This window comes from Pogonomyrmex barbatus, unplaced genomic scaffold (assembly GCF_055798465.1).
Source record: "Pogonomyrmex barbatus isolate J1 unplaced genomic scaffold, ASM5579846v1 scaffold7, whole genome shotgun sequence".
Taxonomy (NCBI): domain Eukaryota; kingdom Metazoa; phylum Arthropoda; class Insecta; order Hymenoptera; family Formicidae; genus Pogonomyrmex; species Pogonomyrmex barbatus.
In genome coordinates, this window is record NW_028297171.1 from 9,256,094 (window position 1) to 9,279,291 (window position 23,198).

The following is a 23,198-nucleotide window of genomic DNA, read 5'->3' on the forward strand; positions in this document are numbered from 1 at the left end:
TAAATAGAATAACCTCATTTAATTAAATTATATATTTATATATATAAAATAATATGTTCAACAATATATTTATATACACAAGTATAATAATATCAATGTTATTGTTTTGTCGAATTGGAAGAATCTTTTTTTGTGAGAGTTTTTCTTCCCTCTAAGGCTTTCTCACGTAATTCATCTTCCACTGCAATGTTAACAGTTTTTGACATAATTTTCTTAAGTTTCTGTGCTTCTTGTAACTTTGTCTTCTTAGGTTGAACAGGAGCATCTTCAAAAAATAACATACATAGTACATTATTATCAGTAATAACATCGTTATGCTGACAGAAATGTTGGAGAAGCTTGCTCTTATCATCACTTACTTCCACGTCTTTGAATAGGCGGACTTTTCTTCGCCTTACTCTTATTGGCTTTCGTCTTTACCGAAGCCGGTAGCTTTGTTTTAACTTTAAGTTTTCCCTGTGCCATTTCACGTATCTTATATCTCTGTATTGTATACAAAATTTTGTAGATTCAACAAAGTAGACTATTGCTCGTGCGCTGCAAGAAAAAAAAGCACATGAAAACATTAAAAATGAAAAAAATCTTTAATATATAAGACTAAATATATCAATATTAAAATATCATGTATAATTAATACGTATAGTGCGCATAATCTTTTCTGTATAATTATGCCAAATCGTACATTTTTCTCCTAATAATACCACAGATAAGATTCACGCGTTTCTGCACAGGTTATGTCGCGTTGCCCGCAATCGGTACAGCTTTTTCCCGAATGGCAGTACGTTCATTGGACATCGCTGATTCGTGTGTATGATTCTGACATCCATAGTGCTATAATGCCTTAGACATTGAAAGTTGGCGACCTAGTGCTTTAAAAGACTGGCAGCCCTGAAAGGAGGCTGCAGCGGGTGCGGGCGACGGGGATTGGAACGTGAGCTACGCAGGAGATGTCGACAAGATGACAGCGGCCGTATGACGACGCTGGCTGGCTAGCTGGTTACGCTATTGCCTGCCCGACACGATAGACTCGAGGAAAGGTCATATCGCACCGGGAGGTGTATCAGAAAGTGACAGTTGCGGGGAATACAACGGGCAAGGGGAACAGAAGACTTGACGACATCGTCGTCGTCATCATCATCATCATCATCATCATCATCGTCGTCAGCGACGGCGACGGTGGTAGTGCCGCGCCCCCGTGCAATGCGCACGACGACGCCGTGAGTGATCGGTGTGGTCCGACGAGGAGGAGGAGTGCCGTTGCCCTCCGCGTGCCCCCTCCGGAGGCATGAGCGTATTTGGGGACTTCCAGCGTGTCTGGGTGCAGCGGTTCCCGGACAGCGCCTTGCCGGCCGCCTGGGAAGAGGATGTCAGAGCGAATCTGGTCAAGCACAAGCAGAAGGTGAGTTCGAACGCGATGTTTCTCTCTCCTTCCCCAGGAAGCGATGCCCTTGATATGGAGATGTCGGCTTTCGGTTGGTTTTCGGGTCGACGACCAAGATTATTGTTGATTCTCATCGATGAGTTTTGAATTAGGTTACCACAAGAAGTTTACAGTTGTGTTTCGACGAGTAATTGTGAAGTGAGAGGATGAGGATGTGTGAAATAATGATGAGGTCTGTGTTAGCTCGAGCGGTTGACCTGATGATGGTGTCGTGATATTCCCCAGGTATCTATTAGTCACGTGCGAGCAATTTGCGTACGTTTATATTATGTGTGTGTGTGTGTGTGTGTGTGTGTGTGTAAAGGAAGGGAGTTTTATCTCGTTTAATTGACATCGCGGAGGGGCCTGATGACTCATTGTGCATATCAGAATAGCTAAGTTTTTTTTTCAACAAATCTCTGATCAGGTTCCTGGGACATTCAAAAATAAATTTTTAAAAGTCACTGGATGATTATAGATTGTATGATTAAAGGATGCAACCTTGCATAACAATGGAGTTGTGACTGTGTAGTGAAGTGTCGCAATATTTACCAAGTATTTATTAGTCAACCCAGAGTTTATGTATACATGCATATATGTGTATGTATGTGTATGTGTATGTATGTATAGATCCTATGAGGTAACACTAGGGTACTCAGTTAAATGTGGACAAGGAAGAGTGGCAAGGAGAATTTAATTTCCCTCACTTAATAAAAACTTTAGTCATGTATAATTCAATTAACACATGTTCACGCAGTGACTTGATGACTCATTGAATTAATTGCTTGAAACCTCTGTCAGTAACAGAGCATTCATGACATTACAAGTATCAATGAATTATCATTCTCTTGGACATTCTCAATGAAGTTTTAATAAACAAATGAATGAAAAATGAATGAAAGAAGAGAAAATAAATGTGAATTTCCTGCTTGCAACTGTCGTTTATGAATCATCAGAGAGTTATCTCTGCTGTTATCACACAGTGAAAAAAAAAAAGTTGATTACTCTATTAGGTCATCTTAAAAATTCATATCGTTATATGTCAACTGATTTTTATTACAATTTTGTTGAAAAGACATTATCTAAAAAGTGAGGAAATTGTGTAAAAGTCAATTATTTGTGTTTAAAATAAATTAGAGTGTATATTTAAGATATAGCCTAATAAAATACATTTCTAATAGAAGTTTTTTTGAACAATTATATCAAAGCATGTTCCGATGCATATTCTTTTTTCATAGGTGACAGCTTTGAGAGAAGAACTCGAAAAAGAAGAGTTTTATGTGGAATATTTAGAAAGATTACTAGCTGATGTCGAACGACACAAGCAGCTAGCTAATAATACTAATGTGAATACGAGTACATCTGAGAGCAAACAAGAAACGGTGACAGAAACGCAATCCCAACAGGATTCTCAAATAACAGAAAACAGCTTGGCAGACTCACCTAATTCGCCGACTTCTCAGAATGTCGTGCCGTTTGTTCCCACCTTGTCGGAACGGGAAGACATCAGCAAGTTTCAAGACAAATGCGTGTCCGAATTGAGCTCGACTCTCGGCACAGCCGGCAAACGACCCAAAAGTGAGATACCGAGGAGTCCCGAGAAAGTGCCTGAACTTAGAAGAAACAGTGATCCAGATGTGCCAAGTAATTATGTTACGGTGATCGAAGTCACCGGAAGTTCGAAGAAAGATAAAAATGAGGACTCTCTCAAAGAAGAGGATGAAAAAGGTATCTTTTAGCTTATTTTCTATAAATTGATTTTTTAAACTTCTAAACTTAAAGTAATGGATTTATAAAGAAATGTTTTTAATCTTACCAGCTTAATATAATGCAGGCAAATAAGAGATGGTTTAATTTGTTTTTAGAGTTTTTAGAGTTTTAGAGAAAGACATCATCAACTTTTATATACATAAATTATCATAAATTATTTTATAATAATTATATATGAAATCTAAAAAGTAATGGTGATTATTTTTTTTGTTAAATAGACTTAGAAAAGGCGATTAATGAAGATGATGAAGATGGCGATGCGGAAGCATCGGAGGAGGAACCTTATTATGATTCAGTAGCTTTGGATCAAACTGGAGAATACGTCTACATTGATGCCCGCGTTCCCACTGTCAACAGCAACAATGATGGCAAGACGGCAGCTAGAAGGCCACCTTCACTGCCAGATTCGCCAGGCAATCAGAGTAATTATGTCAACATCGATTATTTTATACAGTAAGTTGTTTGTTATCTATCATTTTAATTAAAATATGAAGTTATTACGTGAAATACAAATATAAATATAATTATATGCATTATTTTCAGACACAGAGCAGCGATGGACAGCGAAGACGAGGAAGGTGCCAGTCCGGCACCCCCAATTTTGCTGCGAGCTCTCAGCACGGACAATGAGACTGGTAGTAGCGACGCTGAACCGTTAAGTTTGAGCGAAGGCAGCTTAGAATCACCGACTCCGACAACACCGCGCAGGCAAGAAAAGAGCAAAGAGCGCGAGGACGATAGGACGTCAATGGTCAAGTGTATTGTGAACTCAGTAGTGGAGAGCGAGGCTGTATATGTGGAATGCTTAACTGTGATGTTACAAGTATGTCATTTTATAAATTTTTAACAAGAATAAGAACTCATCATTTCCTTTTGTCCTTGCAGTATATGAAAGCTATTAGGGCAACTTTAACGACGTCTCAACCGGTCATTTCGGAAGAGGAATTTGGCACGATGTTTTATAAAATCCCGGAGCTGCACGCTCTGCATCAGACGTTTTTGGATGGTCTCCGGAAGAAGGCGGAGAAGTGGGATAATAAGACTACTATAGGAGAACAATTTAAGGTTGATAATTGATTAGAGTCTTAGATATCAACATAAGACAGATGTGACGTCACGTTGGATTTCAGATTATGGCCAGTAATATAGGATTGTATGGTGCGTTTTTGCACAATTACGCTCGCGCGACCGATACCGTGCGACGATGCTCCGCCCATTCCACTCAATTCGGAGAGATTACTAGAGATATAAGACTCAGAGGCTTTCCAAAGGGTCCGGGTTTATCATTAGAAGATTTGTTACACAAGCCAGTTGCTCGAGTGCAAAAGAACGCTTTGGTTCTACATGTAAGTAAAATCGTATGTGTATATATATATATATATATATATATATATATATATATATATGTATATGCTGCATATACAACACATTATTTTTTATGACTGATAATAGCATGATAATAAGTTACTACGTATTTTACATTTGAAAACACGCTTCGTTTCTTTGCAATGTCTGTTATCTGATCTTAAATTTCGTAGTGATAATTTTCTTATTCAATGGTTTTCAGGATCTTCTCAAACATACGCCGGTTAACCATGCAGATCACGCGCCTCTTTCAGAAGCTCTTGCTATGACTAGAAACTTCCTAGACGAGTTCAATATCATTCAAACAAAGTCTATGTTTCCGGTAAGATTGGAGCAAATTACAATGTGTGCCTACTATTTTATATTTTATATAAATTTCTTATACAATGTGTTTTTTTTTCTCTATCATGAGTTTTTTGTTTCTTTTACGCAGAGTCACGACAGAGCCCAACGAAGATTGGTAAAAAATTCGTTTGTAGTCGAACTCTCGGATGGTCACAGAAAGCTAAGACATCTCTTTCTTTTTAATGACGTAATCGCTTGTGCGAAGTACAAAGCGTCCGGCAGAGACAAGTTCACGTTCGAATTGAAGTGGTATGTACCGGTGGCAGAAGCCACTGTTACAGAAGACGGCATAGAGCCGCGTGAAACCAGTCCTGCTAACGTGGTAGCTTTAAGGTAAGTCAGCAAAACACTTCTAATCAGTCACGATATTTGTCAATAATAATGAAGAGTGCTTCATCCATTATATTGTAAAAATATGTTATCAGATTAGTCATCGATATTGACTTCAAGTGTTGCGTTACAGAAATAAACTGTTTTTTAGTCATCAAAATAAGTAGCGATATGTATTGTATTGTATTAATACAAAAGGCAAATATACTGCTTTGATAAATGTCTGATTAAGTTTGAAAATTTATTGAAACAGGTCGCAAGCCTGTACAGTACGTGATCAAATTTTATGGGAAGAACGAAACGACGAGAAACGGATTCGTCTGGGTGGCAGGGGTTCGGAAAAGAATCGCAAGAAACTCGCCGAGCTTGAAGCTCAATTGGTATTAGCTTCACCGAACTTAGTCCTGCGCGTCGCACACAAGAGTCAGCAAAATCGAGTACAGAATTCTTACACCTTCTTCCTGTCCAGTGAATTTGAGCGCTCTCAATGGGTAGAAGCAGTAGAGGCATTACAACAGGTTATTGAGTCTCGCATTAAAATTATCTAAATCTAAATGATATTAAGAATGTTATTAAGTGTTATGTTCGATTGAGAAACGGAAGGATCGATATCGCTGGTGCTGTCTTACAGGGTGGACAACCTCCAGGGCAGTTGCCACTCTCGATGTATGAACTGCAGGCTTGGGTCACCGCTTGTCGGACGTACCTGCAAACCGACATGGGCAGCTATCTACTGAGATCAGGCCGTGATGAAAGTTTATTATTGGGTGATCTTCATTTGACGCTGCTTGGTTTAACTCCACCAGGTTTAGACAGAGTAGGCGATCTTTATATCATTGTGGAAGTCGACAGCTATGGACACTACTTTAAGAGAGCTCGAAGTCGTGTCGCTAGAGGTCAAGCTCCGCTTTGGGGTAAAAAGAATTTTCACTTTTTTTTCCTTTTTTGCAGAATCTACTCAATATTAAATCATACCTTTTTTATTACACAAGAGTCATCATGTTTTAAAATTAAAATTCTTTACTTTATAGCATTGGATTAAAGTTTTCTATTCTTTGGCTGCAGGTGAGACTTTTGTCGTGGAATTGGAAGGAAGTCAGAACGTTAGAATCCTATTGTACGAAGAATGTGGCACACGTTCGGTATTGCGAGGCAAATGTATTCAGCGATTGAGTAGGTCTTGGCTGCAATCCGATCAGGTGGAGAGATCACTGAATTTGGGACCCGCGACATTGGACGTGGCACTACGTTTCGTTCCTAGCGAAGTCACTCTGAGACGAGTGCCATCGGCTAAGCCGCAGGGCCTATTCGGTGCCAAAATCCAACAAGTTTGCAAGTACGTAGGATTTTATTTTGAATTAGAAATTAAAAAATTAAATTAATTGACTTCTTTCATCTTCTCATTAAATTTTTACTTAGAGAAAAAATTAACTAAAATTAATGAGGAATTCTCAATTTAAAGAAAATTTTTTTTTACGTCTTCTGAATATTTCTTAGGAAATTTCTATGCATTTTCTGATTTGTATTGAAATACGAAATACATTTTAATGAGAATCGAAATATATATTATATTCTTTTGTAATGTTGCAGACGAGAAAAACGTGACGTGCCTTTTATAATAACGGCATGCGTACGAGAAGTGGAGAGACGTGGCGTCGGCGAGGTAGGTCTATATCGTGTTTCCGGCTCGGCATCTGATGTGGCGAAACTACGCAAATCATTTGAGAGCAACTCGTACGAAGCCGAGCAACTACTTAAAGAGGTGAAGAGAGTTTTTTTAATATTTTTATTCGCAATAATCATCGAGCAATGTCCTCTTATCTTCTACATGCCTATATTAATGCAGGTGGACGTGCATTCGGTGACGGGTGTGTTGAAGCTGTATTTGCGCGAGATGCCGGAGGCGCTATTCACCGACGCTCTTTACCCGGCATTCCTGGAGGCCTTCCAAACGGGCGATTTATCGCGGGGTGCCGCCTTACGCCGCGTTTACGAAGGCTTGCCCACCGTCAACAAAGCGGTCATCGACTTCTTGCTAGCGCATCTGGCTCGCGTAAATAAGCACGAAGCACAGAATAAGATGTCATTGCATAATCTGGCCACAGTATTTGGGCCCACGTTACTGCGTCCTGGCACCAGCAATTCACGCAGCGATGCCAAGAGCCGCGATCCTCTCGCTGCCGGCACTGTTGACGTGATGGCGCAAGCCGGCATTCTTTATTGCTTTCTGCAGTTACATATGCAACAACAGAACAATCAATCGCTCTAGTCGACAAAATCCCCTGATCCTGAACGCGATTAACGTTGCCATCGATCTGAGATTGGTAAGCAGTCGGCAATGGAAACGCGATCATTTCCTTCCTGATGAAGCAAACGCCGAAAAGACGATGTAGAGTATCTGAAGGACAGTAATCTGGTAATTCATTGTTATGTTCAATCTTACAATCAGTTAATTCATTAAATTTTAGAAAATTTTTGTTTTTGTAATTTTTATTTTTGTTTTGATATAGATTCTGATATATTTTGTTCTTTATGTGACGAATAATTACCTTGTTAAGTAACGATTCATAATTTTCTATATAAATAAAGAGATAAGTTTTTCAGTTATAATTAAAACTTTTTTATTCGTATTAAATACAATACAGAATTTTATATTTTGAGTTTCAATGAAACGATGGAATTTTTAGTTTTTAATACGTTAAGTAATTAAATCAGGAAAACGATTGTCAAAGTGCAATCTTAAATATCCATTAGATGTTTTTTTATATTACGCTGCCACAATAATCTATTCACATCTCTCTGGTTGGTCTCTTTTATAGACGTTAATTTCGCGCGATGTATCTCTTTTCGCAATGCTGAGGTAGAACCTGGAAATAATATTAAAGCAAATAGAGTGGCTTTGATGAAACCCTCCACACGAGGATAAAACTCCTTCTGTATTCTATACGCGTGCAAAGTAATTTAGCTGAGCTGCTCTTAGAACATATATATATATATATATATAAAATTGTAATATTATAATAATAATAATATATATATATATACATATATCTTTTTACTTTTGAGGTCCATAATATATTTTCTACTTCGTATTGTCTGAGCGTGACAATGTTACTCGCGCGCAATCAAATTAATGACCTTTCTTGAGATGAGATTTTCGAGACGAAGAAGAGCGTGAAATGGTGCAGAAATTTCAGGTGAGAATTTGGTCAAAGAAAGATTAGATAAGTCAGAGTAAATTGGCATAAAAATGTTATATTATCTCCTTCATACATTACAAGTATCTCGAAAATTTTATATAGAAGGAAAAAGAAGATTTGTTGAAATGTAAGAGTCTTTTAAAGGAGAATGTGAAAAAAAAATTTGTTTAAAGTCTGAAATTAAAATCTTTAAAGCCTGAAATTTATGTACTGGATGTGCAATTGGCGCGTCTGTGCTCTAGAAAATAAGTACTTTTTCACGTGACGTGTGTTCCTAGCAGAGAATCTAAATTTTTTTATACGAGTCCTTTTATATATCCGTTGCATGAAGCAACCAATCGCCCTAAGTAATACGGATACTGTACTCTCGTGTACTCGATACGATAGCATATATCTCGTAGGAACGTTATAACATTCAGGAAAGAGAGAAAGGGAGAGAGAGACAGAGTGAGAGTGATTTGTTCTTCCTTAGAGATTCTGTGGAATTCAGGGAACGACGTTCCTCATAATGTGCAAAAACGAAGAATTTGTTATACATATATAATATAATGATCGTCTATTCCATTTGCTCGCATTTTCTATGAAGAATCAAATCTTCGCGCAAAGCTCGGAGTTTTGACATAAAAAGACATATGATTAAAGGAAAAGTCCTCCTTAGTCCGTCAAAATGGTCCGTCATATTTTTCGATCGTAATTTCGAATGAAACGAATTTTTTTTACGCGTATATATTACCTTACGCGTCTAAATGCAGCTTAATGAGACGCCAAAGAGAAAGAGGTACGTTCCCATATGCGTAGAGCGTCCCGAAAGAAAATATGATTTATACGAGAAAAGATATAACTCTTCACAAAACAAAAGTATTTAAACCGCGGAATAAATCTGTTCTCATGAGAGAAGATTTCTTCCCAAGAAAATTTATTTCTAAATCGATAAATTTTCGGTAACATAAACCAAAATCGTTTTTCTTTTTTCAATGTTTAAAGTTAATCTCGAGAAGACAATGCGCGAGAAAAAGATTTATATCCTTTAGTTCTTTTTATAGAAAATACCGATATTTTCATTAATATGTCTTAATTTTCGGGACGCTCTATATGCAGTAGAAAAATATACTGGGCTGCGTTTCGGATTTCTCACTCGGATGCTTTCTTTCTCTCTTTATCTTACTCTTGTATCTCTTTCACTCCAATGCAGTGAATTCACTCGAGTGAAGAATCGGAACGCAGCCCTGTAGTCGATAATGAGAGACAAAACACAAACACGCGAGTTTGGCAAGTTAACGAAATTCGACGAGTGTCTTATGTATTACGCCAAGCCATCTATAAAGTTTGTGAATTACATAAAAAAAAAAAAAAAGAACGAAAAAAAAAAGCTAAGTCTGATGAGAGTTCGATAAAAAACGAAGACATAAGAAGTATTAAATTGTTTATGCTCGAACAAAATAGGCAACTATTGTATCTCATGCGTAAAACAACCGCGTGCGTGTTTGTGCTTGTTTATATGCGTGTATTATCCCTTCTTTAATCCCCCCGCGTGTATGTATTATACCGTAAAAAGAAGTACCGTATGTATGTTAAGATTAATTTTTGATATTGTCGTTTAGCGTTTTTTAAGGAACGTTCGCCTTTTTTGTACATTGATACGAATGTAAAGACGAGTTTTCTCGATTATTATTTGCGTTATTATTATTAATATTATCACTCTATATATGAGAGACAATTATCGTCACACGACAGTAAACTGTTTGTTACAAGATTTGATCAAGCTTGTTCGCAGCGAAATGCGTACTGTACTGCCAAAAAATGAAGAAACACACTTAAAGTGTATAAATATACTGAAAGATTTATAAACTTTTACATCAGTCGATCCTTTGTGGACTTCTTACATTTTGCCTCGATCGTCAAATTTTAGTTTCGTAGATTATGTTTATGGATCTAATAATCGAGTATTGTTAAGTCAAGTAAAGGAAACACTGCCAAGTTTAAAATAAACATTACGTAGATTTCGGAGAAGCAATAAGTAATGTTCAGTTTGATATGCTTTGGATTAGAATTTTAATTACTTTTTTGTTCTTTTGGAATATTCGCACAGTGAAATGATCGAATAACGAATTTTCATTAGAGACTAATCGATATTCACATCTGATCTGAGATGTCTCGCTGGACCAAAGGTTCCAAGCAATCTCTGGCTGGCGGTGAAAGAGGCAATCTGACGGGTGTCGCTGCGATATTGTCCCACAAGCCAGGTAATCGGGAACCATCAGAGCCGTTACATTGCATCCCTGACAAATCAAGACTTCATTAGAAGAGAGAAAAAGACAATAGATAAGGATTGAAAATCACTGTAGAGATACAAGTACAACTTATCAAGAATGTCGTTAGAGATTAAAAATATTCTTTCCTATCATATATTATGTCCAATTAAGGCATAAAACAAAATCATTAAAAATTGTTAGAATCAAGGAATTGGATAAGCTAAGGATAAGCTAAGAAGACTCGAAGATACGTGATGATTTTTAAATATCGTCTGCGAACCTAAGGGTGCAGCTTTGTAGAGATCGTGAAGAGCTTCCACGCGAACCTTGGTCCACTCAATGCTCTTGTAATTGGCGGAAATGCCCTTTTCCATACTGGTCTCTTGACTTTCCCACTCTCGCATATAACGGAAGTATGTCCGTAGAGCATCGTCGCTTATGGCACTCTTACATACCTAATAAGTAATATGAAATTTGGCAGTTACACAAATATTATTTTTTAATGAATCCATGAGAACGAATGGATTCACTTACTTTCTTATTTATGTGATTTTACTAATGAATGAGTTTACCTCTAATTGCGTGTTGGGATAATAATGGATGTAATTAACACACATCTCGTCGGAGATAGCGAAGCCACCGAGAGTCACGTTATCTCGTTTCATAGTGTTGTAGGTACAAGTCGTTATCAGGGAATCCCCCTGCAGATTATTTCCTTTTTGCGATAAGAATATTCAGCTCATTGTTATTATCTCTAATAATGTGATGAAATATTAATAATGAGATATTTTACTAATTTATTCACATATAACTAATCTGTTCACTCGTTTATCTATTTTATTTCCATATATTCATTTGCTTTAGTGAATTTTCTTACGGGCAGGACGGTCACCGGTTTCGGCAGCAATCTGATTTCCTGGAAATGAGTGGAATAATGATTGTCATAATTCAACGGCGGTAACTCCTCGCCGTCTCTCACATGACGAGTGATGACTCTGGTACCCGTCAGATGCGTATGCAGCTGAGAGCCGAAAATGTGAATACCACTTTGGGGCAATCCGACTCCGGTGCACTCCGCTATGCAGTGACCGGATAGTGTGAAAGCTTCCTGAGAAAATAAACGAAATCAACGACGGTCTGTCAAATTTGAAGATTGCAAATCCGAATATTTCTCTTCTTAAAAAAAAGTATTAAATCATGGGAACGCATATTTTTGAGAATGAATCAAATGAATGATTTTCAGATAAATTTACACAGCTTGTTTAAATTTACTACTTTATTAAATATGCGAGTTTGTAATCTCTCGAGTAATTTCTCAAAGATTATGATATTCAGTTGTTTGATAATCAATAATCATGATCGATTAATTTCCTCACCTGTTGCGGAGGTATGGCCATCTTATCAGTGTACTCGAGGCCAAGCTCGATCACACCGGCATCGTACTTTCTGAGAGTTTCGGTGAGGACGAATCTAATACCGGAAGAGTCGATAACGCCTTGGTGCAACTCAGGATTGTTGTAATGTACCTCCAACATAACATGCGGATTAAAATCGGCCCCGCCAATGGACAGACCGGCCTCCTCCGGGTACACAAACGCATCGGCACCCATCGCCCATGCTGCCAACACTTTTTTGCAGATCTAGATGGACCGAAAAAAATTGAGTTAGACTTGAAATTCAATCAAAGTTTTTCTTGTCAAGAAAAGTACTCTCATAACAAAAATGTTCAAAATACATCAAATGTTCAAAATACATAAAAAATTATTAACAATTTAATTATTAACAAATGCTATATCTGTCGCGAGGAGATAATTACCTGCGTTTTTTCGGGTCTGTCCGCTCCGTCGCAGGGTCCATCGTACATGGGTATTTCCAGATCGACAGGTCCAGCGCAATGAAAGACTTCCATATGATGTACAAGATGCTCATTACCTGCTTGAATAGCGGGACCAAATTGCAGGATGTGATGCCTATCAATAAACATAATATTATTTATTTTCATATTACATATTAATTTATTTGCTAAATCTTCAGTAAAGAATCTAATTGGCAAAAACATTAATGCAAATTCTAAAAATTTTTTCTAAATCAACAGACGTTTGAAATAAAATAAAGAAATGTCAATGATAAGAAGCGATACGTACTTTCGACTCAATACTGATGGTAATTTATGCACGCGACACCAATAAGTGGTCTCCACCTTCGGCACTTGAACCCGATGGGCGAGTAACTCGAGCTGCCAGGCATTTGTCGGGAATTTAGGCTTCTTATGGGATATTCTGTATAATTCTGTGCGGGACATGCCAGATGCCTTCGCATCCGATATCTCGAGACCGGCCAGAGAGGACAGCGGTCCGCGACCGCGAAGCCATACCAGATGCGTGGTGCCTCTCTAGAAACGAACATTTTATTTTTACTTTTTATGATTTAATCTTCAGGCATTTCTCAGCTGGAAATTGCAGATTAAACTCGCTTTTATATAAAATGCTGAGTACCGAAATCTCAATTTCAAGTGGATTTTTAATGAATTTTTGTTAAGACAACACCTCAATAAACATCAACTAACAGTAACGTAATGTCAATGTTATAATTTCCCACTCGACAATGTAATGTTACATAACATACGTGTTACATTGCATTTACATTGTTGAAAATCACTGAGAAATTATAACATTGATATTATGTTGCTGTTAATTAGTGTTTATTGGGATGATTTCTTCATAGATGTTCTGACTTGTGCGTAATTTTCGCAAGTCATAAGTAAATTATATTCACCTCGATAATGTAATCATGCTCGTCGCATGTGTCAAACTTGCGGGAGAACGTGAATTTCGTGATGTTACCGCGTCGTTTCCACGCAAAACTGTCGCAATCCTGCTGGGTGTCCAGATGTAATTTTCCGTCGACGTCCGCCCACGAGTCCTGCCGATTATCGGCAAGGATAATTTTTCATTTACGTACATTTTAACGCTTTACATCGCTAAAACGTGAAATCTTACTTGAAGATGAGTTTGTTGATGCCAGTCAGACCATAAGACACAATAATCAGCCGGCTTCAGTTCTCCATAATCAGAAAATCCGATCGCGAACCAGCAGCTCTCGTTGCCGACGTAATGGACCTCGACGATCACCCGTTCCTTGACTAGATCCACTCTGAAACCCAATGACAAGTTGAGAAAAATTTCCGATAATTATGACAATATAGATAAAAAAGGGAAAGAATCAAAAACTTGACGGCTAAATTCTCTTGTTACTTCAGAAACGATTTCGTCGGCAAAAATAACGATAATGAAAAAAAAAAAAATATATTTTAGCAATCGAAAAACGTATCGTGAATCGTCCTGTACACACGCACAGTTTACGCGCAAGTTGAAAAATATTCGAAATTATATTCTTTCGTATAGGACACTTGGCGAACAATCTTCGAAGTCGCACCTCCAGTGGAAGGTCGCTTCCGAGCCAAGCGGAACCGTGTGCACTGTGCTCACAGCCGTATTCTCGATCGAGGAATCGTGCCGAGACCAACCCGAGTGGATGCCTGTGAGAGCGATCAACAGGAACAGCATCATCGTCAACGTGATTAAATCCTCTTTGAATCTCCCTACGAAGTGATCCAGCGAGTAAACTCTTATGAGCTTCGTTATTCGACAAGGATTTTATATCGAGGTTTATCTCAATTTTTTGGAGGGGGTTTATGGGGTTGTATCGCGAAGTCTGCGAAGGGTAGATCCACACTGGACGATCCTTGCTGTGAACTTTCGTATCTCGCAGGATTCCGCGCTTGCGAAGCGGCGCGTGATGCGCAAGCTCGAGGAAACTGGTTCACGAATCGAACAACTCCTTGCACTTATCCTTGCTTCTCTTGAACAATTCGAAAAATAAAAGTAAATATTATCTAACTTTATTATATCTAACTTTTAATTTAATTTAAATTTATTTTACGCAATATGTATTAAATATTTATGCAAATAATATTTAAAGAAATAAGATTTGGATATTTTAATGTAAAATTAATTCACGTAATCTCATCCTTGATTAGAAAGATGGCAACGATTTCCGATAATCTGATTGATAAAGAGAAGGAGATTAACTATCATAGATTGCCAATTTCAAACGTATTTTAAATATACCGGATATCTTGAATCTTCCCGCAATTTTTTATAGACAGTTTATGAAAAAAAGTGTTAAATTTTTAATTCTTTATAATTTAAAAGCTACAAATATATATTAATATTTTATTTAATTATTTATAATTTATTAATAATTATAGTTTGGACACTTACATGTTTACGTTATGTATAAATATTAGTCCTTATTCTTGAGATAAGTGAGATTTATCTTAAGTTTCTACTTAAGATAAATTTTGCTCTATTTTTTTAAAAGTTTTCCATTTTACTCTTTCGAACAGATAAGAAAAAAATCAATTTCACATCAATCGTAGATACGATTGAAATTAAAACTGAAGGTCTTCTGGAACATCCTACGAAGAAAAGGAGAACGTCTTCATATATGAATATCTTCCGAGGCACGTATATTGCATTCCATTCATGGAGCGTGCCTCGCGACCGGACTGCAATCAAGAAATTCCGTGAAATTTATTGCGGCCGAGAGTCTTTATTGCGCGTTATTAACGGAAATAATTCGTGCGAGGGAGACAAATTTCAGGAACGTCGATTATCAGGCATTTCAGCTATTTTAAGCTGTATTTTTCACTCTAATCAATAAAAGTCTCATCTCCTTACGTAATAGCCAAATAATTAACAAAACGTGCATGCTCTGTTATATCAGAATAATTATCTCTACATTGTTGCATACGAGATAAATATTTCAAAAGTTTTAATGTTACGAACAGCTTTTGAAGCAAATATTCCACAATGTCAATCTGTTGACATTAAAATGCCATAATTTTCATATAAAAAATATTAATAATAGTATATAAATATGATTTTCATATTCAAATAATTTATATTTTATTTCAATAATTTATATTTCAAATAATTTATATTTTAAAAATGTTTGTTAGTTCTTTGTGAAATTAGAAAGTGTTGTATGTGAACCGAACGATTATTTGAAGATTGAGAAATTTTTGTTTGTTTTTACACTGAACGATGGAATCTTTTAGTTATTTAGACATTATTGCTAATAATCGCTTCGTCATAATATTGAAACACTTGCGGCAAAGCTGCCTACAGCTGCCCTCACTTAATGATTAAGACTCTCAATTAGGATCAATCATGGCTTGTAAAATTGTTGCTCGCAGCAAACAATTCGTGTCTTAAAAAATAGATGTGGGATCTGATTGTAAGAAGAAACTGACTCTAAGAAGAATTCGACCTGACCTCCGAAATCATTAACGAACGTAAAATTTCTTCTATTTCCCAATCATGACTCACCGTGAGAAATAAAAGAACTCGTTTTTATCAGATTACAAATACTTAATCAGGAATTTTATAATCTAATTTCACATAACTTTCTATATAAAATTATTAAAATTAGAAAATAAATAAATACATAAAAACTTTCATATATGTCAGATAACATTTATAAACAACAAATAACGAACTACGAAAAATTTAGATTTGATATTTATAATTCCTTTAATATCAACAACTCTTCTTCGAGTTACTTCAGTACTTATTTGAACTCTTCGCATCAAGTCTCTTTGAAAAATCATTGTATTCTGTCGTATCGACACAAAAATTATTGTGAAAATTAAAAAGTTGTTTGCTCAATCATATCGCTATATGTTCTTTCATCATTTTTAGGTATATTCTAAATTGGAATCGATGATCGAAGCAAAGATTCTCAAGTTTTCTTCACGCGGCTGCAGTCGAGTCTCTTGCGTTCTTCAGTCATTGCTCCGATGTCTTTGCCTCAATGTCAGGACGGTGACGCGGCCTGACGTCTCGGCTATAGTGGGACACAGCGAATTGATGATGACGATGGGAGAGGATGGAGAGGAAGGGAAGCGGGAATACTGACGGCCAGCTGGCGGCGAGTTCGTCGAACAGTCGGGAGAGACGAGTGTTAGCGCTTGGATTGGAGTGTCGGAGCAACCAGTCCACAGCACACGAAAATCACACATATGCGCGAGGAATGTAATCCGTGCCCGATGACCCATCCATTACCCGTGTACGACGCCCTGCAATTCAGACTGCCGAATTTCATCCGGGGTGAGTGAGCGAACGAGCGTGGGGTGAGTCAGCCACATGGGCTTTCAACACGTGGCGAAATCAAGCCTCTGCAAAGATGATGTTCCGGAGCTGAAGCGCACGAAAATAATCCTCACGGAAATCGGAATAAAATTTTCCTCTCGAGAATCACGTGGCAAAAATTAAACTTGATAGATTCATGAAGGATGAATTGTTCTGTTATATTTCCACTGATGAGCGAATTTTTTCTGCCTTTTTTCAATTTCTGGGATAGCTGGGATATTTTCTAGTGAAGCTCATGTCGTTTGTTTCTCTCGGTTTAAGATATCCATTAGTTGAGACTAATCGATCAATCTGTCAATTATAAATAAAAATTTTAATTTGTAACTTGAAAAATAAAATTTGAAAAGTTATAATGAATTTTTGTTTTGCGATCTTTTTGTGGTGTTATTTAATCTTACTCATGCGGTTTTTTCCGGAATGTCTTAGCATTTCCATGATGTTGAAATCATTCGAATGCATAATACTTGTTCGCACGCTATATAATATTACTCACGTGGTATTTCTATGCACGTGTCGTGAACGAGGCCAGCTGTCGTCAAGCGGAGGCTTTGATACTTCATGGTCAAAGGCGCACACTTTTCATTCTCAGTAACTGTAATAGAAAGGATCTGATGATTTAGATTTAAATTTGACACGTAAAATCGTTTACAATAATAAGAATTTGCTTTTTGTGTCATTTGTAAAGTAGCAAAAGATGTATAAGAAATTAGAATGTACATATATAAATATGTATATACAATTATATAAAATGTTATGAAAATATAATATTTATAATTATAAATCTGTTGTAATTTAACATAATTCTATATATTTTTAATTATTATATAAAATTATTAATCTATTAATTATAATTAATATGAATTTTTTGCAAATAAGAAAGAACAAATAAGCAATGAAGCATTCTAAATGTCAAAATCTTATTTTACACAATTTTATTTATTATAAAATATTTATTATAAAAATTTGCTCCTAAAATTTCCTTCACGAAAGGATTGAATATTCAATACGCTACTGTGATAAGCATACACTCCTTCCTGATAACCAGGATGTTACTTTTAAAACGCTTATCTGCTACAATTTTGCAAGAATATCACGTTCCATAAAATTTTCCTCGTGGTAGTAGGTCGATTTACGATGAAATATTTGCACGCCTGTTTGTACTTGATGATAAGACAATTAAGTTAACACTGCCGACTGTATATAATGGGTCTTTTGAAAGTTTATGTAAAATTACTTAGAATACATTGTAATGTAATATATATTGTTGACAGGAAGGAATGTGTTAATTGCCGACGATTTTACGTATCATTCCATCTACAGCTTGCGATCTAAATTATCAGTTAAGTCACGCAGAAACGAAACGATAAGTGTCAACAAAAGTCAATGACGCGCAAACTACTATTTGCGGAGTGTTTCGCAAATTGCAAGCTGCGACGCTTCAAGAGCAGACATCTCAGTAAAATACATATGTGCGAGCGGACACTTATTATTTTTAGATTGTAACTCAACGCTTTCCGAACATATAATATGCTCGTTTCTACGATATATTTTTTTCCACGCCGTTTCCTTCCTCCGTTAAAAAAGAGTTAAGTCTTTTATAACTTTTACATGTTCAGGAAAAATAAAAGTTTCACGAATGTATCACGCAATTGCTTGATTGGCAGAAAATTGAAATTATATGCGATTTTAGCGTGGAAAAAAATGTCTGTCCGATATCACATTTCGCAAGGAACGTAATCTCGGCATGAAGATAAGCAATTACGCAATACGTCGCGTAACGGCATCGATAAAATAATTAGTAAGTGCACGAAGGTGTCCTCTGAAGATTCTAATCGAGCGATAATAAGCGAGTCAACCTTCAGCTTTGATTTGCAAATGACTAATCTGATAGTACTTTCCCATCTTCTTCGTAAATTATTTATACTTATCGAACTTTCAAATTCATTAATGGGAAAAGATGCATTTGTCACGTTAAAGCCTGTAAATCAAATAAGAATTATACAAAATGTTTATTTTACATATAATCAATTTCTTTAAAGTTAGAAAGATAAAGTTAACATATTAAAAAAAAATGAATTGAAGTTAAAAATTAATTTGTTTGAAATTAACTAAATTAAGATAAAAATTATTAACTCTTTAACTTTATTATATAATTTCTAACTAATTAACTAGTTACTATCCAACCTTGATATTTTCCAATGCAAAAGAGAGACATATAAATATTTCATTTCTATGAAACCATTTCTATACATTGAGGCAGCTATGTTGCACATAGTAAAATTTCAGAAAAATAGCTATAGAATAAATGATTCTATAATTTTTATATTGTTGCAGGGACAGGAAAGAAAGTGTAGCTGCAGGTGAAGAAGTGTCGTAGAAAGCCCGCAGCGGATGAAACGTCGATAATCGATGGGTTGAGAACGCCCTTTGTCATCTCTTCTTTTTATTATCAAGGTGTGTAGCTTACCTATGAGCCATGCTGAAAATAGTTGGAGCCTCGTGGTTGCAGACTCGCATTTCCACCTACATCCTCATCGCCGTTGGTCTCCTTGGCATTGGCGCCATTATTCTCGGCGAATATGGACAGTGAGTCGGCACTGATTTTTTTAATTTACTCGATAATCCCAGGCAGAGAAGAAAACTTTCGAGAACAGATTTTCGAGAACAGATTAACGTCTCTGCTGTTGAGTGATTGAATTAATAAAACATGCGTACGATGCGATATGATGAATTATTTTTACACATTAATTTATAACTTTATTTATTAATTTTTCAAGAGGCTCGTATATTACAATTACAAATAAAAATTAACTTTGAACAAGATGTAAATACCTTTCCTACAATTTTTCTAACTAGTAATGCTCTTCCAGTGTTGAGAAAGATGAGATATACTCGGCAACCGTATCGTGGAACCACAAAGGAGGCTATCACATTGACTTTTGGGGTCAAGGTAATGACCTCAATGACATACCATTGAATGCTGCCCGTGCCTATTACAAGAATAGCATCCTTGAATCAGGGTAAGTCAATGTCATTGTGAGAGAAAACGTATTAGTCATATTTCTTCAAAGAAATTTACTTTCCTGACGTTGCCAATTGACTTCATAAAAGTCTGAAAAGAATATAACAAGTAAAACAAGTTATTTCTAATTATTTTATATTAATAAAACATTCTTTATCTGACATTCTAACATTAGTCTTGGACGTAACAATCTTGACTTATATTGTTAATTGATGCTACATATACGTCGTACATTTTTAATAAGTTTAATTCTGCAATTAAAACGATTGAATATAAGATTAGTAACAGTAGTAGAGATACATCACACGCTCTTTTTTCTCGGTCGGCTCTATATTTATAATCTCCGTAAATAACCGTGTAAATAATTTTGAACACGTAAAGCGAAATCCATAGGAACATCCGCTTCGCGCGCGTATGTCAAATCGAAATATCCCACACATCTCACTTACAGTGCGGATTAATTAAAATAAGCACGGCGAATACATTCCAGATGGTCCATCATCGAAATAGAAACGTCGTCAAAGTATCCAGACACCGTACAGGCTTACGCGGCCGGCATGCTAGAGGGTAGTCTGACATGGCAAATGATCCACCATCATTGGCAGAATACCGTCAATGTTATCTGCAAAAAACGGCCCGGCATATCCCGAATATGGAAGCTATTCCTTCGGACGAATAGTGACATCGTTCGCAAAGAGGCCGAGAGCTACGCAGCTACAGATCCATTCTGGCACATGGTAAACAAGCAAAAACATGAAACATTAAAATTAAGAAATAATTAGAAAACATTCTTCAAAAACGATAAAATTTGATCAATAAATTCATTTTTCTTCATGTATATATGTTAAAGATTTTGACCGGGTATATATATTTTTATTGCTTTTGAAGAAAAAAATCAAAGGCAATAATAAAAGCAAATATTTCCAATATTGCATAATTAATGAAAACATGTGTTTCAAACTTATTTTCACGAATTTAAAAGAAGCATTGAGGAGTGCGTTTTTCGATTACAGGTACGACTGTTCTATCTTCAATTGGACGGTTTGGAAGCCGGTTGGAAATTCGCAGTTCGTCGCAGCCGGCAAACGGTGGAGATGAGCCATGAAGATTTCTTATGGCTAGCAATGGCCACGGACCTACGAAATTTCGAACAATTATATAATTACGAATCTCATCGCGGTTACATCGAAAGCATGATCTCCCTGAAAAAGCTGCCCCGCGAAGGATTAGATCCGATAATAGCTATTGGTCATACCACCGCTGCACCGTAAGTTATTGTTATTCAATATGTATATATATATATATATATATATATATATATATATATATATATATATTTTCAATAAGAAAATGAAGGAAACAAAGTAAAAGAGATTGGAAAAATAAATTTGATTTATATCGAAATATAAAAAAATATAATGAATCTAATTCACAATTTCATTCTATATTTTTTTCGCTGCAAGGATGAACAAATGTGGGTATAGTATGGTATTAATGAATAAAAGCGTTTCTTAATTATGGAACGTATCTCATCATTTTTCTTATAGATACGCTAACATGCTGAGACTATTGAAGAAATACACCTTTAATTACCATGTTCTACCAATGTCAAAAACTTCCGCGCTGGTGCCGAGTAGATCTGTCATAATGTCATCTTATCCTGGTGCTCTGTCATCTCAGGATGAATTTTATTTGATCCAAAGAGAGAATCGCGAGTTAATCGTCGCTGGAACACAAGCGTTGACAGGCGATAATCGAAGCGGGCATGAATATTGGATTACGAAGTTTAACGTGAGCGAAATTTTCTTTACTTTCCCTCACAGAAATTCATTTTAATATCGACCAATTTACTTATTTTATGTATTAAAAATACTGAATAACAACACTTTTGATACTCAAAATAAATAATTAATCATTACCTTCTAGTAAAAAGTTAAATTTTTATAAGGATATTTTTTCCTAATAATGTTCATTATTTAGTTCTGATGTATGTATCGAAAGATATTTATACAAGATAACAATTCACGTGGAAACAAATTCTAAATCGGTTTCTTATTGTCTATCATTTGCTAGAGTGGCACGTATTAAAAGTAAGTTCATCAACTTCCTCCTTCTACAGGTAATGCCATCTGCAAAAACGATGGTAGCAAATCGACTAGCAACGGATGGGTATTCCTGGTTCCGCATACGTTACGGTCCGTATTCTAGAATGCCAACTGATGTTCATGTATCGCGGCAATGGGTCATTCTGGAGCCGCACGACGCCGTCGTTTGGCATGTCGAGCAAACATCGAAATTTATTCGCATCGCGAACGTCAGCGAGGAATTTGCTAACACCGGCGTGTTTTGCGTCATCGCGAAAAATCACTTTCGTGAGAGCAGTGTGATAATTAACGGGAGCAAGAAGGAGAATGGCGACGATGTGACGGAGAACAAACTAGTCGCAAGATTGCAAAGTAACATCACTACAATGGAACATTTTAGGAGGCTGATGCGAGGATACAGTCACGAGGAATCTACCACTAAGAATGAGAATCAGATACAGAGTTTAATTAACGAAGAAGATCTGGAGAAAATTGAATTGAAACCATTCGGCATAATCGACACGAAGATCATAGTGGCTGATACTAATGGTGTGGAAAGTTTCGAGGCCATTTCCGGTCCTATCACAATTAATTCCACGCAATCCTTCCAGTGGTCGACAACTTACCCCAACGTTTCGCACGTCGGCCAGCCTGATATCTTTAATTTTGACAATGTTACTCCTTTGTGGGTTTGGCTCTGATCGTGATTCTGAAAACGTAAAAATGTTAATAATGAACGAGTAATAATGAAAAAATAATCTTTTAAATTTTTAATGACAAATTGATTAATAAATTGATCGATTGAGTAAATTGCACAAGCAAATCGGGCCGTGATTATTAAATTATAAAGTTGGTTGAATTTAAAAATGTAGTTGAACCGGAAAAATTATTTTCAATTGACATGAATTCCTGAACACTGCTTTTTGATATTTGATAGCTTTGAATGAATCTGAATTTAAATTTTGAACTTGAGGCTGGCTCATATGTTAGCGACTTACCATGTGCAATTTTTAAAAAATAAAATGAAAAAAATTAAAGTTATGGATTATTTATTTTTACCCTTTCAATTACTTCCTTCTTTGTTATTTCAAGTATTATTATTATTAAATATTATTATTAGTTACATTTTATAAAATTAATACAATATTTTTTGTTTTACATATTTTATATATTATATATATTTTTTTTCTGAATA

The 23,198-nt window shown here is 36.1% G+C and overlaps 4 protein-coding genes and 1 long non-coding RNA gene across 6 annotated transcripts; 2 read left to right on the forward strand and 3 right to left on the reverse strand.

Moving 5' to 3' along the window:
* Positions 1 to 17: 17 nt before the first annotated feature.
* LOC105434113 (uncharacterized) lies at positions 18 to 832 on the reverse strand. Its single transcript, XM_011649721.3, has 3 exons — positions 683 to 832; positions 360 to 537; positions 18 to 265 (listed from the first exon to the last, which is right to left on the reverse strand). Exons 2-3 carry the CDS (start codon positions 463 to 465, stop codon positions 99 to 101), a joined length of 273 nt encoding a protein of 90 aa, XP_011648023.1. The 5' UTR covers positions 466 to 537; positions 683 to 832; the 3' UTR covers positions 18 to 98.
* A 96-nt stretch (positions 833 to 928) lies between these two features.
* RhoGAP1A (Rho GTPase activating protein at 1A) lies at positions 929 to 10,294 on the forward strand. Its single transcript, XM_011649735.2, has 13 exons — positions 929 to 1,399; positions 2,659 to 3,148; positions 3,409 to 3,643; positions 3,734 to 4,013; positions 4,076 to 4,255; positions 4,321 to 4,536; positions 4,758 to 4,877; positions 4,989 to 5,233; positions 5,484 to 5,748; positions 5,862 to 6,144; positions 6,296 to 6,566; positions 6,821 to 6,992; positions 7,077 to 10,294. The coding sequence occupies exons 1-13, from the start codon at positions 1,286 to 1,288 to the stop codon at positions 7,497 to 7,499; spliced, it is 3,294 nt and encodes a 1,097-aa protein (XP_011648037.2). The 5' UTR covers positions 929 to 1,285; the 3' UTR covers positions 7,500 to 10,294.
* Tbh (tyramine beta hydroxylase) lies at positions 7,827 to 15,443 on the reverse strand. 2 transcript variants are annotated; one of them, XM_089083384.1, is made up of 12 exons: positions 14,966 to 15,443; positions 14,118 to 14,543; positions 13,682 to 13,835; positions 13,458 to 13,604; positions 12,827 to 13,074; positions 12,499 to 12,652; positions 12,059 to 12,322; positions 11,560 to 11,790; positions 11,255 to 11,383; positions 10,963 to 11,137; positions 10,568 to 10,709; positions 7,827 to 8,097 (listed from the first exon to the last, which is right to left on the reverse strand). In XM_089083384.1, exons 2-12 carry the CDS (start codon positions 14,249 to 14,251, stop codon positions 8,016 to 8,018), a joined length of 1,860 nt encoding a protein of 619 aa, XP_088939510.1. In that variant the 5' UTR covers positions 14,252 to 14,543; positions 14,966 to 15,443; the 3' UTR covers positions 7,827 to 8,015. The 2 variants fall into 2 exon arrangements, with proteins under 2 accessions (XP_088939510.1, XP_088939511.1); XM_089083385.1 differs by having other exon boundaries at positions 7,827 to 10,709; positions 14,966 to 15,439.
* Positions 15,444 to 19,254: 3,811 nt separating this feature from the next.
* LOC148934984 (uncharacterized) lies at positions 19,255 to 20,509 on the reverse strand. The gene is made up of 3 exons (XR_016140948.1): positions 20,369 to 20,509; positions 19,730 to 20,009; positions 19,255 to 19,578 (listed from the first exon to the last, which is right to left on the reverse strand). It is a non-coding gene; the product is annotated as an uncharacterized LOC148934984 (long non-coding RNA).
* On the forward strand, positions 19,341 to 23,040 carry lama (phospholipase B domain containing lamina ancestor). The gene is made up of 6 exons (XM_089083386.1): positions 19,341 to 19,483; positions 19,768 to 19,917; positions 20,410 to 20,656; positions 20,933 to 21,186; positions 21,467 to 21,710; positions 22,039 to 23,040. The coding sequence occupies exons 1-6, from the start codon at positions 19,374 to 19,376 to the stop codon at positions 22,702 to 22,704; spliced, it is 1,671 nt and encodes a 556-aa protein (XP_088939512.1). The 5' UTR covers positions 19,341 to 19,373; the 3' UTR covers positions 22,705 to 23,040.
* The last annotated feature ends 158 nt before the right edge of the window (positions 23,041 to 23,198 follow it).

Coding starts and splice junctions, on each gene's coding strand:
- RhoGAP1A (XM_011649735.2), top strand. CDS start 1,286: ATGAGCGTATTTGGGGACTTCCAGCGTGTCTGGGTGCAGCGGTTCCCG. Junction 4,014..4,075: donor GCTTAACTGTGATGTTACAA/GTATGTCATTTT, acceptor TTGTCCTTGCAG/TATATGAAAGCTATTAGGGC. Junction 5,234..5,483: donor GCTAACGTGGTAGCTTTAAG/GTAAGTCAGCAA, acceptor TTATTGAAACAG/GTCGCAAGCCTGTACAGTAC.
- lama (XM_089083386.1), top strand. CDS start 19,374: ATGCTGAAAATAGTTGGAGCCTCGTGGTTGCAGACTCGCATTTCCACC. Junction 21,187..21,466: donor GGTCATACCACCGCTGCACC/GTAAGTTATTGT, acceptor TTTTTCTTATAG/ATACGCTAACATGCTGAGAC. Junction 21,711..22,038: donor ATTGGATTACGAAGTTTAAC/GTGAGCGAAATT, acceptor CTCCTTCTACAG/GTAATGCCATCTGCAAAAAC.
- Tbh (XM_089083384.1), bottom strand. CDS start 14,251: ATGATGCTGTTCCTGTTGATCGCTCTCACAGGCATCCACTCGGGTTGG. Junction 13,836..14,117: donor GAAGCGACCTTCCACTGGAG/GTGCGACTTCGA, acceptor ATTGGGTTTCAG/AGTGGATCTAGTCAAGGAAC. Junction 11,138..11,254: donor ATCCCAACACGCAATTAGAG/GTAAACTCATTC, acceptor ATTACTTATTAG/GTATGTAAGAGTGCCATAAG.
- LOC105434113 (XM_011649721.3), bottom strand. CDS start 465: ATGGCACAGGGAAAACTTAAAGTTAAAACAAAGCTACCGGCTTCGGTA. Junction 266..359: donor GCCTATTCAAAGACGTGGAA/GTAAGTGATGAT, acceptor TATTTTTTGAAG/ATGCTCCTGTTCAACCTAAG.